This window comes from Dermatophagoides farinae, chromosome 1, assembly GCF_024713945.1.
Source record: "Dermatophagoides farinae isolate YC_2012a chromosome 1, ASM2471394v1, whole genome shotgun sequence".
Lineage (NCBI taxonomy): Eukaryota > Metazoa > Arthropoda > Arachnida > Sarcoptiformes > Pyroglyphidae > Dermatophagoides > Dermatophagoides farinae.
This window is the reverse complement of record NC_134677.1, coordinates 6,016,541-6,033,227: the sequence shown is the minus strand read 5'-3', so window position 1 is coordinate 6,033,227 and position 16,687 is coordinate 6,016,541. Positions and strand designations below refer to the sequence as shown.

At 29.6% G+C, this 16,687-nt stretch overlaps 3 protein-coding genes across 6 annotated transcripts; 2 read left to right on the top strand and 1 right to left on the bottom strand.

Moving 5' to 3' along the window:
- Positions 1-510: 510 nt before the first annotated feature.
- Positions 511-5,474, bottom strand: LOC124492260 (uncharacterized). Of its 4 annotated transcripts, none has more exons than XM_075736111.1 (5): positions 5,132-5,474; positions 1,772-2,769; positions 1,460-1,654; positions 1,299-1,356; positions 511-961 (listed from the first exon to the last, which is right to left on the bottom strand). In XM_075736111.1, exons 2-5 carry the CDS (start codon positions 2,112-2,114, stop codon positions 865-867), a joined length of 693 nt encoding a protein of 230 aa, XP_075592226.1. In that variant the 5' UTR covers positions 2,115-2,769; positions 5,132-5,474; the 3' UTR covers positions 511-864. The 4 variants fall into 4 exon arrangements, with proteins under 4 accessions (XP_075592226.1, XP_075592215.1, XP_046911059.2 ...); XM_075736100.1 differs by having other exon boundaries at positions 1,772-3,771; positions 5,132-5,453; XM_047055103.2 differs by lacking the exon at positions 5,132-5,474 and adding an exon at positions 4,165-4,753.
- An 827-nt stretch (positions 5,475-6,301) lies between these two features.
- Positions 6,302-7,248, top strand: LOC124492265 (transmembrane protein 170A). Its single transcript, XM_047055108.2, has 2 exons — positions 6,302-6,637; positions 6,714-7,248. Exons 1-2 carry the CDS (start codon positions 6,541-6,543, stop codon positions 7,013-7,015), a joined length of 399 nt encoding a protein of 132 aa, XP_046911064.1. The 5' UTR covers positions 6,302-6,540; the 3' UTR covers positions 7,016-7,248.
- An 803-nt stretch (positions 7,249-8,051) lies between these two features.
- Positions 8,052-15,692, top strand: LOC124492841 (uncharacterized). The gene is made up of 2 exons (XM_047055846.2): positions 8,052-8,535; positions 13,287-15,692. The coding sequence occupies exon 2, from the start codon at positions 13,439-13,441 to the stop codon at positions 15,341-15,343; it is 1,905 nt and encodes a 634-aa protein (XP_046911802.2). The 5' UTR covers positions 8,052-8,535; positions 13,287-13,438; the 3' UTR covers positions 15,344-15,692.
- The last annotated feature ends 995 nt before the right edge of the window (positions 15,693-16,687 follow it).

Sequence of the window (16,687 nt, the reverse complement as noted above, 5' to 3'; positions counted from 1 at the left end):
CCATCCTTGGATCATTATCGGGTGTGTGTGGATGATGATGATGATATCATACCATCATGAATCATCGCTTCATTTACCTGATCAAAAGAGAAATTAAAAGAAATCTAAAATGGATTGAAAAACGTCTGGTGTTGATTGGGCGTCCTAATAATTCTTGGTGGTACTGTGTTTTGTGTGTGTGTGTGAATAAATTTTAACATCAATGATGTTTTTGATGATGATAATGATCACATCAGTTGACAGCCAAATCGTTATATGCATGCATGCATCTTTTTTTTTTTTTTTGCTTCTATACACAAAAGAAATAATTGGTTCCATTCGATTGAGAGGAAAAAAAAGAAAACACATCATTTATAAAACGGTTTTTATCATTTTTTTTCACCATGGATTTCACAAATGAACAGCAGAATATGAATCTTTAGTAGTAATTTTTTTCACTATTCGTTACTATTTAAAAGCAATTTTCTCAAGTTTCAGTTGAGAATGCCACTAATGACGATCAAGTGGTTATTAATAAATTAAATGTGTTTAATTAATAAGGGAAAATTTTTCCCGTAAAGATAATTACGATGATTGATAAATAGATCAAAAAAAAAAAAAATAATTGATAAATAAAATGATAATACAAAATAATAATAAAATAAAATAAAAACAAATAAAAAAAAATTTTCAAACATCTGAAAATGTTGCCATGTTTTTTTTTCTTGGTTTTCACATTAATCAAAATCATTAAATCCCCGGGCAAATGGTCCAATTTGTATCCCACAATTTTTTGTGTTTGTTAATTTATTTACAAAACAACTTTATAAACTTTGTTTTACAGATCCAATCCAAATCATTATAGATTTGATGGGCGCTTTGTTTTCACGGACAATGTCTGGTGTTTTGAAAAAAATTGTCATGAAATTGCATGGTTGAATTAAGAATTTCCATCCAAACAATGTGAATACCCTTGAAAAGACTGTAAGTAATGAGGAAAAAAATAAAATGAAAATAAAAATAAATTAGAAAGGATTGATTTTTTTTTCATAATGAAAAGTGTAATGAAATGCCTATCCATTTTTGGATGTTTGCCTTCAAGATTATAGCAATTAGTCCATTTAGCTAACTTGAATGAAGCAAATGTTTTTTTTTTTTTGGTAACTGAAATTCATTCTTAAAACAAACACATCAATTCATCGATCAATGTCTGTTGTGGAATGAATTCGAATCACCATCACCACCGTCATCGTCATTATCATTATCATTAGAAAGTTATACTTTTATTATGAGTTTTATAATTTCGAAAAAAAACTTACTTGTTAGGAAAAGGAGGTAGTTTACATCCATCAAGAACCATAAAATTCACTCGATGTCCTATTGTTTTTTTTTGGATAATTTTTGTAGAGAAAAAAATTTGGTTAATCGATTTTTAAACTGACATGAAGAAAAAAAATCTATTCGTCTTTTCTTTTTTTACCTTGAAAACCACGAATCGCTTCGGTAAGTACTTGAGCATTTCGTATATTTTTACAAAGAACGACTGTTTCGATTAGATCAGGATGGATGGGATCCTCTTCGATCATTTCGAATGTCGGTGTTCCATTCACGGTAATATCGTCGGCGCCGCTATCACCACTGCCATCATCATACATTTCAGCTCGTTTGTCAAGTTCTATGTTGATAATAATAATAATGAGCAAGATGAATAGAGAAAAAAAAAAAACAAGAAAACCGCGTGAGATTGGATGATTCATCCACAACCATCAATATGACCGCCAAACACACATACCAAGACAATCGCATGGATGAATAAAATGTTGTTTAGGACATTTATAATTGAAAACAATATTATCATCAAGTTTAGCCTGTCTTGAATGGTGCTGTAGTTGATGATGATGTTGTGATACTGATGGAGATGTTAATTCAATCGTATATAAATCTGTTCGCGGTTGAGATGGATGGTTATTGTCATCTGAATCAGAATTCGATCGATAATATGTTGAATTATTCGTAATATTTAATGATGATGATGATGATGGCCCTAAAATCGATGAATGTTGGAAAAAAATATGGCAAAATTGTTGTCGTTTCTTCGTCATTATTGGACCGGCTTTGACCAATATGATGATCATTCATTGATCCTAGTGGTCGTTCGTTATATTTAAATAGCTGAACCTGTATTGTTTGGTTATTATTATTGTTATTATGATTATCATTGACCAACACTGGACTGGCCCAAACAATTTGATCATGTTCAAATAATAATAATAATTTGAAATTCAATATCAACAAACATGTCATTGACAGGCAGTAGAAAAATTTTCGTTTCATCGTCATTATGATGATCACATTGGGCATTTGTTTCTTCATTATATTTTTTTTCTGTTGTTGTCCACCACGGGCTAAAGATTTTTTCTGCAATGACAAACAAACATGCAAATAGAATACATTGGAATCAATTTTAATGTAGTATGAAGAGAAAAAAAAGATGAAGAAATCAGCAGGATTCCACGATGGACAGCATGAAAAATATTAACACACAAACACACACACACACAGAGAAAACACACAGGCACAATATATGACTTGAATTTTCTTTTTATTTTTGGCTTTCAGACGATCATGATGATGATGATGATGACTGAGCATATATTATTAGTCTTAAGAATAATATCATCATCATAAATATAAGATGTAGTGGAAAATTTTTATTTTTGATGATCGACACGTTATAATCCATTGATCATGATGTTACAATTTTTTTTCTGCTATGATGATCCATATTTTCTGTCCAATAGAATTAGAATTACTTATTAATAATAGTAACAATAATATAATAACACAATAATAAGAATGATATATCAAAAACAATTGCATTAGTTTTTGATGTGGATATGTGATAATAATCCGACTAAATTTAGATCGAAAGTAAAATATATCAAATTATAATGGAAAAAAAATAATAAGGCAACCATAATTTTAATTGCATCAATCAACAATGGATGCAATACTATGGATTTATATATCTATGGATCTGGATCACTGGATTTGAACAATTTTAAATTGTTTAGTTGGTCGGTCTGGTTGGTTGGCAGTCTAATGATGATGATGATGATGATGATGATGATTGGCAAGAATCAGAATGAAATATGGAATTCAGTTTTCATTTGGAATGTTTGTGTGTGTGTATTGAAAATTTTTTTTTGTTGAGAATGATGATTACATATATCACACTATGACTTTTATTATCAATCGAAATGAAATATATAGATATTTATTTAAAAAAAAATCGATGAATAAAGTGATGAATGTTCATGGATTGTTTGCCAATTGTGTATGGATGTTTTTCGGAATTTTGTTTATATTTTGTATAATGATTGGATGCGTGTGGATAAAAATTTATTTTAATCATTCTTCAAAATCATACGATTGCCATTCGACAATTTGCGTGTGTGTGTGTTTTATATATGATGGTATTTAATACGATGATAATTTGATGAGAAAATGAAATTTTTCATTTATTCAAATTTCATTTTTTTTTTTTGGCGGTTCACTTGATTGTCTGTTTTTTTCATTTAATCGTGATTAGAAATTTTGATGATTTCATTACGAAAATTTTTTTAATTCAATTCCATTCATTTAATTACGAATGGCACATCAACACATAAACAAGTTTGTGGATGATATCATTGATTATATGGCGATTTCCAAATCAAAAATTACTTTTTTTTCGGGATAAAATGATTTTAAGCTCATTAATCTTGAAATTATCATCTGCACATTTATGACCTTTGATGATGATTATAAAATGAAGCCAATGTTTCATAAGAGAAACTTTAAATTCATAAGACACACACACACACACACATTTGAATAAACCGAAAACAAGTAAAAAAGAAATGCAAATGAAATGAAGATAAACAAACAAACAAACAAACAAACAAAACAAAGTTTTCTCATGAACGAAATATAAACGTTTTTTTCTGGATGAAAGACTGGTCTTTGAAGTTTATTTTTTTCTTGTTTTACCTAGGTCCAGTTCAATCTTGTTTCAATCGATCACGATTATACAAATCATGAACTACACACGTGAGGTATACAAGGTCAAAAATATAGAAATTTTACATACATATACAATCCATTCATTGTAATAAAAAAAAAATATAAATGACATTCTCTCACCTTTGCATTTGATACCATCTATACATACACACACGGTAAACGGACATAGGTCAAAGAAGTAAGAAGAAAAAACTGAATCTAACCACAATAACCAACCAATATTAAAAACCTGGAAGTGAAAATGTGAATATCGTTGTCGTAGTCGTCACTATTTTTTAGTTTTTGCGACACAATCAAATTGTTAGAGTTGGAGAAAAAAAATCAAGAAAGGAAAACAAAAACATAAAAAATATGAAGGCGGTCTTAAGTTTTTAGATGATAATCGCCATCATCATCATCGTTGCTGTTGTTGCTGCTGACCAATAACGTTATGTTATGTGCATAAGGAAAAATATGGCTTTCATTCATTCAATTTTTGAAAAAAAACAATATTCGTCAACGATAGAATCTACGATACGAATGAATGGCTGTTATTATTGTACAGGTGTTTTGCCATGACAATCATCATCATCATCGTCGTCGTCGTCGTCGTCTTCGTCGTCAATCTTGTTCTGTTGTTTTGTTTTGTTTGTTTGTTTGTTTGTTGTCTTGGTTGTGTCGGTTCATTCGGTGTTCGGTCGATTCACCACTATTGCTATGAATTTTTTTTTCTTCTGTATTACTGAAACTATGAATTTTTTTTTCTCTATCTCTCTCCCTCCCTCGCAATACATACATTTATTCAGATACCATTCATGGTGACCATGCATACACACACACACACACAGGTAAGAAAGATACATGTATGCCGCGAACCACTATAGCAATGATGATGATGATGATGAAAAAAAAAATTTATGTACAACAATAATAAATGATTCGAATATATATATGAATGTCATGGCTTCATGATTTCACCTCATTTATCCTATGCATGTGTGTGACGAATAATTTGGACTGAATAATAACAAAAATAAATTTTAATTGAAAAGGTGTATTGGAAATAGTAGTAGGAGGAGGTAATTTTTTTTTATTATTTTCCACTCACTTCCTTCGTTTTTCCCACAAACACATTTGAGTTACAAATCGCGACTGGTGATTCAAATGATGATGATGATGATGATGATAACATCCTAAACAAGATAGGTCAATTTTTCTGCCTTCTTTTTGTTTGATATAATTTTTTTTTTGAAATGTTCGAATTTCCTTCCCTGCCCCCCCCACACACACAAAAACAGACATTTATAGATCTCTGACCTATGATACAAATAAATTATGGCACAGGTGAAAATTTAAAATTTCCAATCAAAACGACAAAATGTTTGATAGCAAAAAAAAAATAAAATAAACGAATTGAGATCGAATGTATGAGATACACACGTCCAACACACTAATTAGGCAACCAAACAAAACTTTTGCAAGCAATGACAAACACAAACAATAACAATAACAAAAAAAAATGAAATTGTATGACACGAAACGGAACGAATACTTGAATACAATCATTTGATTGTGTTTATACCACCAATATCGAACAAAACAATCAAATCAATCATAGAGGAAATGATTAATCTCATCATCATCATCAACATCATTGAATTTCCAAATAATTTTTGTTTAATGTTTACAATTCAAAATAATAATTCGTAACAACTTCAACACGAATTCACAATTATTGCAAATCTTTTAAAATATTGGATTAACAACCATGGAACATGCTGGGATTCAATGTCATTTAGAATGTTTTTTTTTCTCAATAAATCTATCCAATCAATCATTTAATTGGTTTTTCCATTGCCGTATTTGTCTGTGTACTCGTGTTCATTTCCTGTTTAAATAGGATGTGGTTTTTGTTTTGTTTTTTTTATATATAACAAACAACAATCAACGTTGTCAAGATGGCAACGACATTTTTTCGATTTTTTTCTGGTTATAAATATTCCTTGATCATCATAAAATATAATATGACACATTGATTTTACTACGATAAATTTTGATGATTACATCATAATCACCCTATATCACAGTTGCCTGACAGCATTCCATATTAAGTTAAGCCAATTGGATTACAAATATACAGCGATCAATAGTTAACTACAAAGCTAATCAAATAATTTCCACCATTCAACATAAATGATTGCTTTCAATCATAATATATGTCCATTGTTTAGTGAGGAAAATCGAAAGTTATTTGGCCAGAATGAAAAAAGGTTTAAATCCATTGGATACGCTGGATTACCGATCGATGATTCATACATATTGAATATGATTAGGCAATCTGACCATGTCGATTGTTAGGCAATAACATTTTATTTTGAAAAAGCCGCCGAACTCTCATCAACTATCGATAGTATCGATACTATAATTCTGAAAATATGTTCCAAGCTCAAAACAAAAAATTTTGGACACACATTATCCTAAACATCATTAGGTAAATTAATTCTGTTTTTGACAACCATGGGTCTTGGTCATTCAAAAGATTTTGATACATCAATATTGGGATCATTTTGGGATGTTATCATACTTGGAAATCAACCGATTGAAACTTTTTTAGGTAAATAATCATATATTCTTTATTAATCGATAATGATCATTAATGTTGAATTATTCTTTTTCAATTATGATGATAGCAATGTGGTACTACATTTTTCTCTGGTCACTAGTTTCTTCAGTCATAATCCATTTAATCGCATCGGCCATAGCATTTGCATCATTAAGAAGACATAAGATTGCACGTTATAGTCCTATAGTAATTTTACTTTCATCAATCATCACACCTTTATTTTCATATTCAATCACATCCGCTGTGATAGCAAGCGTTTATCGTACAGCAAGTTTTGTTATGTATCCAATATATGCGATGTTTTGGGGATGTGGATTGACAATGTCAACAACATTGTTCTCATTTAGTCGTGTATTGGCAACATTATAAACGATTATTATTATTACGACTATCAACAGCAAAAAATTTCCAAAAAAAAAATGCTGCCTTATTATTATTCATTGGTTATTTACCATAAATTTTCATCATCATCATCAATTCAGGAAAAAAAATCTGATCTCAACAAAATCAAAAAAAAAAAAATAATTGTTATTTGTAAATATTCCAAATACTGTTATTGTATATTTTTTAAATGAATAAACAAAAACAACAACAAAAAATAACTTTCATTCATTCCATACAAGTTTGAAAAAAAATTTCGCTTATCTTGTCAGTTGCAATTAATTTTTTTCTAAAGTTTGAAATAATATGCTTAGATAAGGATTAGAAGTTTGGATTTTTTTTTCTATATTTGGTTTGACAAATAATGAATCCTTGTGAATTTTATTCGACACAAGCTAAAATGTTATTAATATGATCATCGATATTAAAATAAAAGAAATGCACGTTTACATATCAATATATCTGTTGTGGTCAATAACATAATGATGAGACAGCAAACAAGAATTTCATTTATTTGGTTGTTTGGTTGTTTGGTTGGTTGGTTGTTCCAATATTTGTTTTTTTAATTATCGGATCACATGGACATTTCATAATTTTGTTTTATTCTTTCTGTTGACTATGCATAAATTTATCTAGTTATTGTTCATGTATGTCTATCTGATCTAGAAAAAAATTGATTGGTCCCGAATGAATGGTATGTATGGATGGATGATGATGATAAGGAACAATCTAACCTAGTAGTATTCAGTATTCATATTGTTTTTTTTTCTATGAATTATACGATTCCTGTATTGATTAGGATTTTATGTCTGTTCTTTTTTTTCTTTTTGATTCTTTTCATTCCATATATGGAACAGGAAAATTTTTTATTTTCATTCGAAACTGTACATGCGTGTTTGTATGGAAAGAAATAATACCCGGGATAGACCATTTCTCAGCCAAAATGGAACGGACGAATTGAAAACGGTTTTTATTTCGGTCTATGATATTATGTATGTGCATGTTCCATCCATTCGAATCGTTCATTCAAAATTGAGTCAGCCTATGGTGAGGACCGTTCTCAAATGCTAAAATGATGGGCAACGTTAAATCTCAACAAACAATTACAGCGACCAGTTTCAACTGAAACAACAAACTTTGTAACAACAAATCAAAAAAAAACCAACTTGAAAATTTTCTTCATATCCAATTTGTGTATTGATGTCACTTTTTTTGAAAAGAAAATATTCCATTGATTCTATGTGTTTATTTTGATGTGATTCTCTCTATTTGGTGAATTGAAGAATTTCATAACATTCGTGCAACAAAAAAAACATGTACATATCATCATCAAGTGTATGATTTTTTTTTGATGAACAACAATTAGAATTTTTCCCATACATCTTGAAAATCAATAAAATTTTGACTGAAAGAAAAAATTCAACTTTCAAAATTCGCGTCATCTTGATGAATACAAACCGCCATGTGTTGGGTGAATAATGAAATAAAAATTTATTCAAACTAAAAAGGTAAAATGTCATTGTCATCTATTTCAATTTTTTTACGATCAACTTTTTCTTTCATTTTGATTTTATTGTCAATTTTGAAAAAACGTTTCAAAAGTATAATAATCAATTTATAATGGATTCTATTTCCTTTTTTTCTACAAAATGAGTGAATTTGAATTTAATTCAATTTAGGATCAATCGATTATTATTCTCTAAATCGTTTGATGATTATGACGGTTTTCACTGCCATCTCCCACAGACAGACACACACGCACAATCTCTATTGAAAATGAAAGGGTTTGTGAATTGAATAAAATTTAGAGAATAAAAAAAACGAAAATGAATTCTCATTACAATTGTCTCATTGTGTGATTTTTGTTCTTTTTTTCAAATTCACCATAATCATTGATTTTGTTGAAAATGTATAATGATCTTAAATTCTTGACACACGCATACACATATACACAAACACATAGAAAAATCTGAACATCATTAGTCTCATTATTACAATTACAATTGATATCATGTTTTATTTCCAATTCTAAAATTCTTTGATTCTTTTTTGTTTCATCGTTGTTTTATCTGCTACTTGTATTCAACAATAATTCTAACCTCATCATAAAAATAGGAATGAAAAAAAAGAATAAAATGAACCCTTATACCATTATTGTATATCTCGTATACGAATTTATAGGATTTTCAATAGTTGTAAAATATACACAAAAATTTTCTCATTTTATTTTATATTCCATTCAATTCTATTCTATTGGCAATTTACTTTTACTTATCATCGTCATCATCATTGTGGAATGAAGATCCACCTTCACTTTTACGCCCCTTTACTAAACAAAACTAAATGGTTTCAAAGTTTAAATGTTTAATTTAGCGTGCAATGAATCAAATGGTATTAAAAATAAAGAATGGAATAATAGTCCTACTACGGTTGCTTTTAGAGAGCCATGCAAAAAAAAAATTTGAAAGAAATTTAGAGTTTCAAATTTATAATGTACAGCTGCAAATCAAACAAAAAAAAAATTAAAACATTGAATCTATGTGTTCAGTATTAAATGGATTTTTAACAAAAATACACCAACCATTCTGACATGAAGCAGTAGTAATAAAAAAAACCGACATCTAAAATCCAGTAGATTCAGCTCATTTATTGATTAATTCAATGATATTCAACTATACACCCATTTTGAATTCAGTGAATCCGTTTGTTTTATCACTCAGTTAGAATCGTATGTGACATTCATTGACAAATACATATACATGCTTGAATACTAACAAGAACCGCATTTCCCGAGATAATTTTCACCCAAGCGATAACCGGAGAAATAACAAGAAAAGAATTTTGTGCAAAAAAGAAAAAAATGTTTAAAATACCAAAGAAAAAACAACAACAACAACAACAACAATTTCATCGATATAACCAACTATTGAACTTTAAACTCATTTTTTTCTCTTGATGTAGACAATTTTTCTTTTTTTTTTTGTTTTCTCTTTCTTTCTTTCTTTTTTTTTGTTTTCACGTTCCAAAATTCTGAAAGAATAGATGTTTGAATGAATGAAAAAAAAACTATTAAACCGATAAAATCGATTTATTATGTTTTCGTTCACACTTCCTCTCTCTCGCCTTCGATAATGAAAGTTTTTTTTGCTTTCACTTCTTATTCTTCGTTTATTTGCAACAGCAAATTTATTTTACCGTTCTCTGTGACTGACTAACTGACTGATTCATAGAATTTAGAATATAAGTGTTGTGTGAAGCCTACAAAGAAGTGAAGAATCTAGAATGTGTGAATCTTTGTTGTTGTTGATGATGACGATGTTCGATAGACGAATCATCATCACCATCATCAACATCATTATGCCAATACAATATTCTAACTTGAAATGGGCTGTATAAAATTGTATGTCCCCATTTCGATCGAATTCAATCGGATTGTATAGATGGATGGATGAATAGATCTAAACAAGGAACATTGAGGGATGCTTATTTTTTATTTTTATTTTTTTTTCATATATTTTTCTCTTTGGTTTGTTGTTGTTGTATCCATTATTCTTCTTATAGTTATGGACAGATATCTTTCATCACACAATTTATTCTCTCTGTGTGTGTTTGTTTGTGTGTGCATTATACTTTATTTTATGAAATTGGGTTTTTTTTTTGGTTTTAGTTCGACAGATTCAACATCTGTTATTTTCACTACAGCATGTCGCACAATTGTTATTTTCAAATACTGAAAAGCAACTATGTCTATCTGTGTGTGTGTGATAGATGTTCAAATGGGGATACTATCTCAAGAAAAAAAAATTCGTTGAATATTCGCTCCAGACAGAATACAAACACATACACACACGCGTCTATAATATGTTATTTGCATTATTGGCGTTTTTTTTCTGTCATCGGGTCGATTGTTACAATATGATGATTATGTTCATGAAACGAAAACGGCGACAATCATCATCATCATCATCACGATGATAATCATAATGATTGTAGTAGCTACATTGAAATTGTCATTGTTGATTCCATACAATAATGCTCATAACAAACAAATAGCAATTTGAATTGGAGCAAAAAAAAAACGAAAAGAACAACAACATACATACATATCTTGATTCAAAACAGAAATCACAGCCAAAATGTCTGATGATTTGTTCATTTTTTTTATTATTTTGCTTGAAAATGAATGTTACATTACAATTATCAAGTGTACCATTGTGATGTTAATATTTGCTGTTTTATTTAATTTGAAATTTTTCATTGTTAATCTGTCTGAATGTATGATTAAAGAGAATTTTGTTTGTCAAACAATTCTTGTTATTATAATAATAATAGTGGATCGATAACTACCAAGTGACTCACCAAACGAATGGACAATAACAAGAATAATAATATGAGAATTTTTTTTTGTCCTGAAACTGATTTTGATCTAAATCTAACCGAGAAACAAAACAAAAAAAAATTCGTGAGTTTATCAACTTGGTCGATTGGTTGGCTGTTGGTTTGTTAGCGGTCAACTAGTCAGCTACTTTTATAGCAAGTTTTATTGATGACTTTTTATGAATGTTTGTTTGTGTGTGTTTGACTAGAGATTAAGTAGAATTAGCTAGTATCAACCACGATGGCGATCAAGACAAAAAAAAAACTTTATTGTTGGGCGAGAGAAAAAAGTTGCATTTTTTCTCGTCCATCTATCCATCCATCTATCACATCTATGACTCGTGTTTGCTATTTCAGCATTAATAATAATAATAACGGATCTACAATGATTCTGAATGAATGAATTTTCATTAACACTGTGATGATGATGATGATGATGATGGAACGTCATTATTGATATCACGAAACTCATCTTATTCAACCACACACATATAGGAATAAAAAAACAGAATAATATCAATATTAACTAACTAGGAAAAAAAATGGCCACCACTGGTTTCAATTACATCATACAAGAATACCAAACCAAAAAAAAAAAAAAAAAAAATTGGCACAACTCAAAGAAAAAATAGATTGTGAAAATTTCTATTATATATTGAAAAGAAAGAATTTTTTCATATATAACCACTTTTTTCAAAGTAATTCAGCAAGTCATTCGACTATTTTTTTATTATTACTATTTTGTTTCAAAGATTCTAACCGAAGAGGAAAAAATAAATAAATAAATGTAATGAAGTGAAGCTGCTATTGTCTGTCATCGTTCATCGTTTATTCGTTTTTGTTGATATAAAAATTGGCTAAATTCGTCGTCGTCGTAGTCGTCGTTGGTCAATGTCCATTCATCCGTTATTCTTTTTTTTTACACACATTTTCTGCTTTCTTGGTTTGGTTGCATTTTTTTTTATTTTTCACACACACACAATAATACACGAAGGAAAATAGAAATTCTTTTCAACAACTAAGGATCCATAAAAAAAGAAATACACCGACTAAATGAAATCAGTGAAAAAAAATAAAATTCAAGGCAAGGATAGTGATAGAATACTATAAAATCTAATGATTCTCCATTTTTTTTTTTTTTGTTCAAATGATATAAACGATGAAAGAAGAAGTAATGAAATGAAAAAATTGTTTAGATATCTGAGATCCGATATGTACGGAGATTAGATCATGTGCAAGAATTTGTGCCAATCTCTTCTCAGTGTTTATATGTGTGGCCAAGCATCTAACGTGGTAGACCAATTCTTTTTTTTTCGTCATTCAAGATCTGGTTAACACACACACACACACACATATAAAAAAAACTTTTTCCTATAGTTTCTCAATAATAATCGAGCGTGACTAGCTGACCGATTCGCCCATTTAACGGTCGGTTTTCTTAACCAAACAAAACACACACACATACAGATATATACGCGTATACAAACATGCATACATACACATGAATGAACGCCAAACAAACACCATGGCCACCATCGTCAACATGAACAAATGGCGATTTAGTGGTTATCGAGCTGAGGAATTCCAGTATTATCCACATCAGGAACATTGGAAAGAAACAACAACACAAAAAAAACTTATCAGAATTAAATTGAAATGGCGCGTGATGCATGTGTGCGTGGGCTAAAAAAAATGATAAAATAATGATAAAACAAATCTGTAAATCTAACCATTTTCCCGAACAATCATTCAAATGAATGAAAAAAAAACAATTTGAATTCATAACTTTGAATTTACGAAATGTTCATCATGTTCACTATAATCGGTCATGTTTCTATGAAATGAATAATACTTTTTTCGTTTTTTTTTTTGAAATTTTCAGATAATTCCTAAACTTTTGTCACCAACATCAATGAATATCATCATCATCAGTATCGCTATCAATTTTTTCATCATAATTCCTAATAAAATAAAATATTACTAAAAAAAAATAATCGCCAACATTGGAATTAATTCATATCAATCCTCCGAATCATGTTCTTTCCTGGTGATCTAGTTGCACTTACTATATGGATCATCATGATTTTAACATCGACCATTGATAAAAATGTTGTTTTGGCTACATTCTGTCCACCACGTTGTAAATGCAATGAAGTAAAACTATTAGTGTTCTGTAATGAAACACAAATAGATCTAGTGCCTATAATGTTAAATCCACAGCTAAAAGAATTATATCTACATGGAAATCGTATCAAAAATATATACTCATCGTTTATTGTCTATCAAGAATTGCAATATTTAGATCTATCAAATAATCAAATTGGTGATACCGGTAAAAAAAGTTTCATCATGCAAAAAAAGCTCAAAGTTTTATTATTGAATGGAAATAATCTGACACAGTTGAATAATCTATCATTCTATGGTCTTGAATCATTATATTTACTTGATTTAAGCCATAATCATCTATCGGAAATATATAGCCGTATTTTTATGAGCCTAAACAAATTAGAATGGCTCGATTTGTCATCTAATCAAATTACACACATCAACAAAGAGGCATTCTTTGGTTTACTCAATTTAAAACGGCTTAATCTACATGGTAATCAGCTCAAGCATATTCCAACACAATCCTTTTATCATTTGCAAAGTTTAGTTGCATTAAATTTGAGCAGCAATAGGTTCACACATATTCCTGAAATGGCCTTCTCTCCATTGGCAATGTTGGAAGAACTTATTATTGATTCCTGTTCTATTAGTGCCATACATTCACGTGCTTTCATACATTTGTCCAACTTGAATTATTTGGATCTACAAAATAATCGAATGGCCAATGTTCCGACGGAATCTTTCAGCTATGTGACCACATTGAGAACGCTAAACTTGAGCAATAATCTGATTACAGTATTAAAAAGGAATGCCTTCAAAAATTTGACACATCTGCAAACGTTGACCATATCATCGTGTCCATTAAGTCAAATCGAAAAAGATGCCTTCATTGACAATATTAATTTGAACAGGCTAGTGATCGAGAATAATAAAAAATTAAGCCGTATCGAGATCGGTACATTTGAACAGCAACATGATTCATTGGAATATCTATCACTACGATCCAATATGATAGCTTTTTTAGATTGGCAAACAATCAATATAAAACGCCTTCATTACATTGACCTACAACAGAATCCATTGGCATGTAATTGTTCGCTTAGTTGGCTGATTGCCTATTTAAAACATTCCAATATGATAAGTCAATCCCAGAAAGACCAAGTAAAATGTTATTTTCCAAACTATCTATATGGAAAAAAATTAATTACACTGTCCGAAACGGATTTATCTTGCTCAAAATTAAATTCAACGATGAAAACAGTTGTGAACATTTTTACTTACACCGCTATGCTTATCTTAATTATGACAATGATGATTGTCATCTGTCGTAGGCACAAACGTTGTTTGCCTTTTTGTTGCATATGTCGACAATGTCGATTTAGCTCCTGCTGCTGTTGCCGAAACTGTTGTTCCACTGAATCCTCATCATCATCATCAACAACATCATCACCATCATCATCATCAACTATACCGAGTTCTAGTCAGCCTATCATTGTAGGCAATCATCATCATCATCATCTTTTATATCAACGCCAATATTATCAAAATCAACAACAGTACCATTATTCACACCAACAATACACAGACAATGATGATGATGATGGTGTTCAGAATCAACTACCAGCTAAATCTAGATTGGAAAACTCTTTCTATTATCCCACGAAAATAATTAATGATGAACTGACACGCGACAAGCAACAAATACAACAACAACAAAAGTCATACCATTTTCCATACCGTACTGGTACAATGACCGATTCGACACGAACATCTGCTTTGAGCGTTGATTTACATCCAATACCAAATCATTCTTTACCAATCTCTCACATATGATTATTATTATTATTGTCATTAACAACAACAAGTCGACCCTTTCGTTTGCTTGTATTCAATCACAAATTTAGGGCGTCATTGATGTTTGATTATCGACAAAGAATTAGACAATAACAACGAAAAAGAAAACGACAAGCTATATTGAATGTAACATTTTACAAAGCGATTACTTTTTTTTCGATTGCATTCAGTTATCATTGTGATTTTTTTTTCACTTCAAATCCGAAACGAATTGAAAATTGTACGTTATAATAGCTCATTGTCACTATTATCATTATTATTATTATCATATAATAGAAGAGAAAATGTGGAGAAAAAAAATAAAATGAAAAAAATTTATTTTTCTAATAATAATCATGTTTTTTATTCTTTCATTCAATGTGATCAACCAACGAAGATTTTTTTGTCTGGATTTTTCATTCTATCATCCATGGCATCCGAATACAATATAAACGATCTGGATATAAGAATGACTCTCTCTCTCTCTCTCTCTCTCTCTCTGTCTCTCTATTAAAAAACAGTTTACACTTGGAAATATATATTATACTTAATTAAATGGATTATAAATCCCATTTTCGTGTTAAGTTTGAATTTTCTTTCTTTTTTTTCTCATCATCAAACAAACTTGAAAAAAAATATCTAAACAAAAAAAAAAATAAATTGTCATAATTGATGGAACGATTATTATTACTATGGTAGTGTGGTAGAAAAAAAAAGACAACAGCAATAATAATATATAAAACAAGTCGTATCCGTTTTTAATTTCGTTTAATATATACGATGTGTTTTAATAGTATGAGATACAAACGATGCTCAATTTGATTTGTGTCAAATCTATTCGTTGCATGCGTGTGTATCTGTCTGTGTGTGTGTGTGAATGAATGGTAACTATTTTTTTTTTTTTTGGCTGCAATGTCGGTCTATCTTTTTTTGATGATCATGTCGATTATTGACATTCTGGGCACACACGAACATTTTTTTTTCTTTAACATTTCATTTGTATTTATTATGTGTACCCGTTCGGCTAAAATATATTTGAAATAAAAAAAAACTGAAAGTGAAAAGATTTGGATCGAATTAAATGATGACAAAAACAGTGGCAATAAATGCGGAAAGGCAAAGATGCAAGCTGAGAAAAAAAAACGAAGGATTGGAATATACAAAAAAAAAACTAGAATCGAATGGAATAATCATCGCAATGAATGAAAAATCTAGTAAAATACATGAATCTAAAGAGAAAATAAAGATGAGAATTCAAATGAATAATATCGATTCAAGTCATTAAATGAGAAGTTAATTTCAATTGCTATCGGTTCGTTGCCATTTTTTCGGTTGCCTTTTATT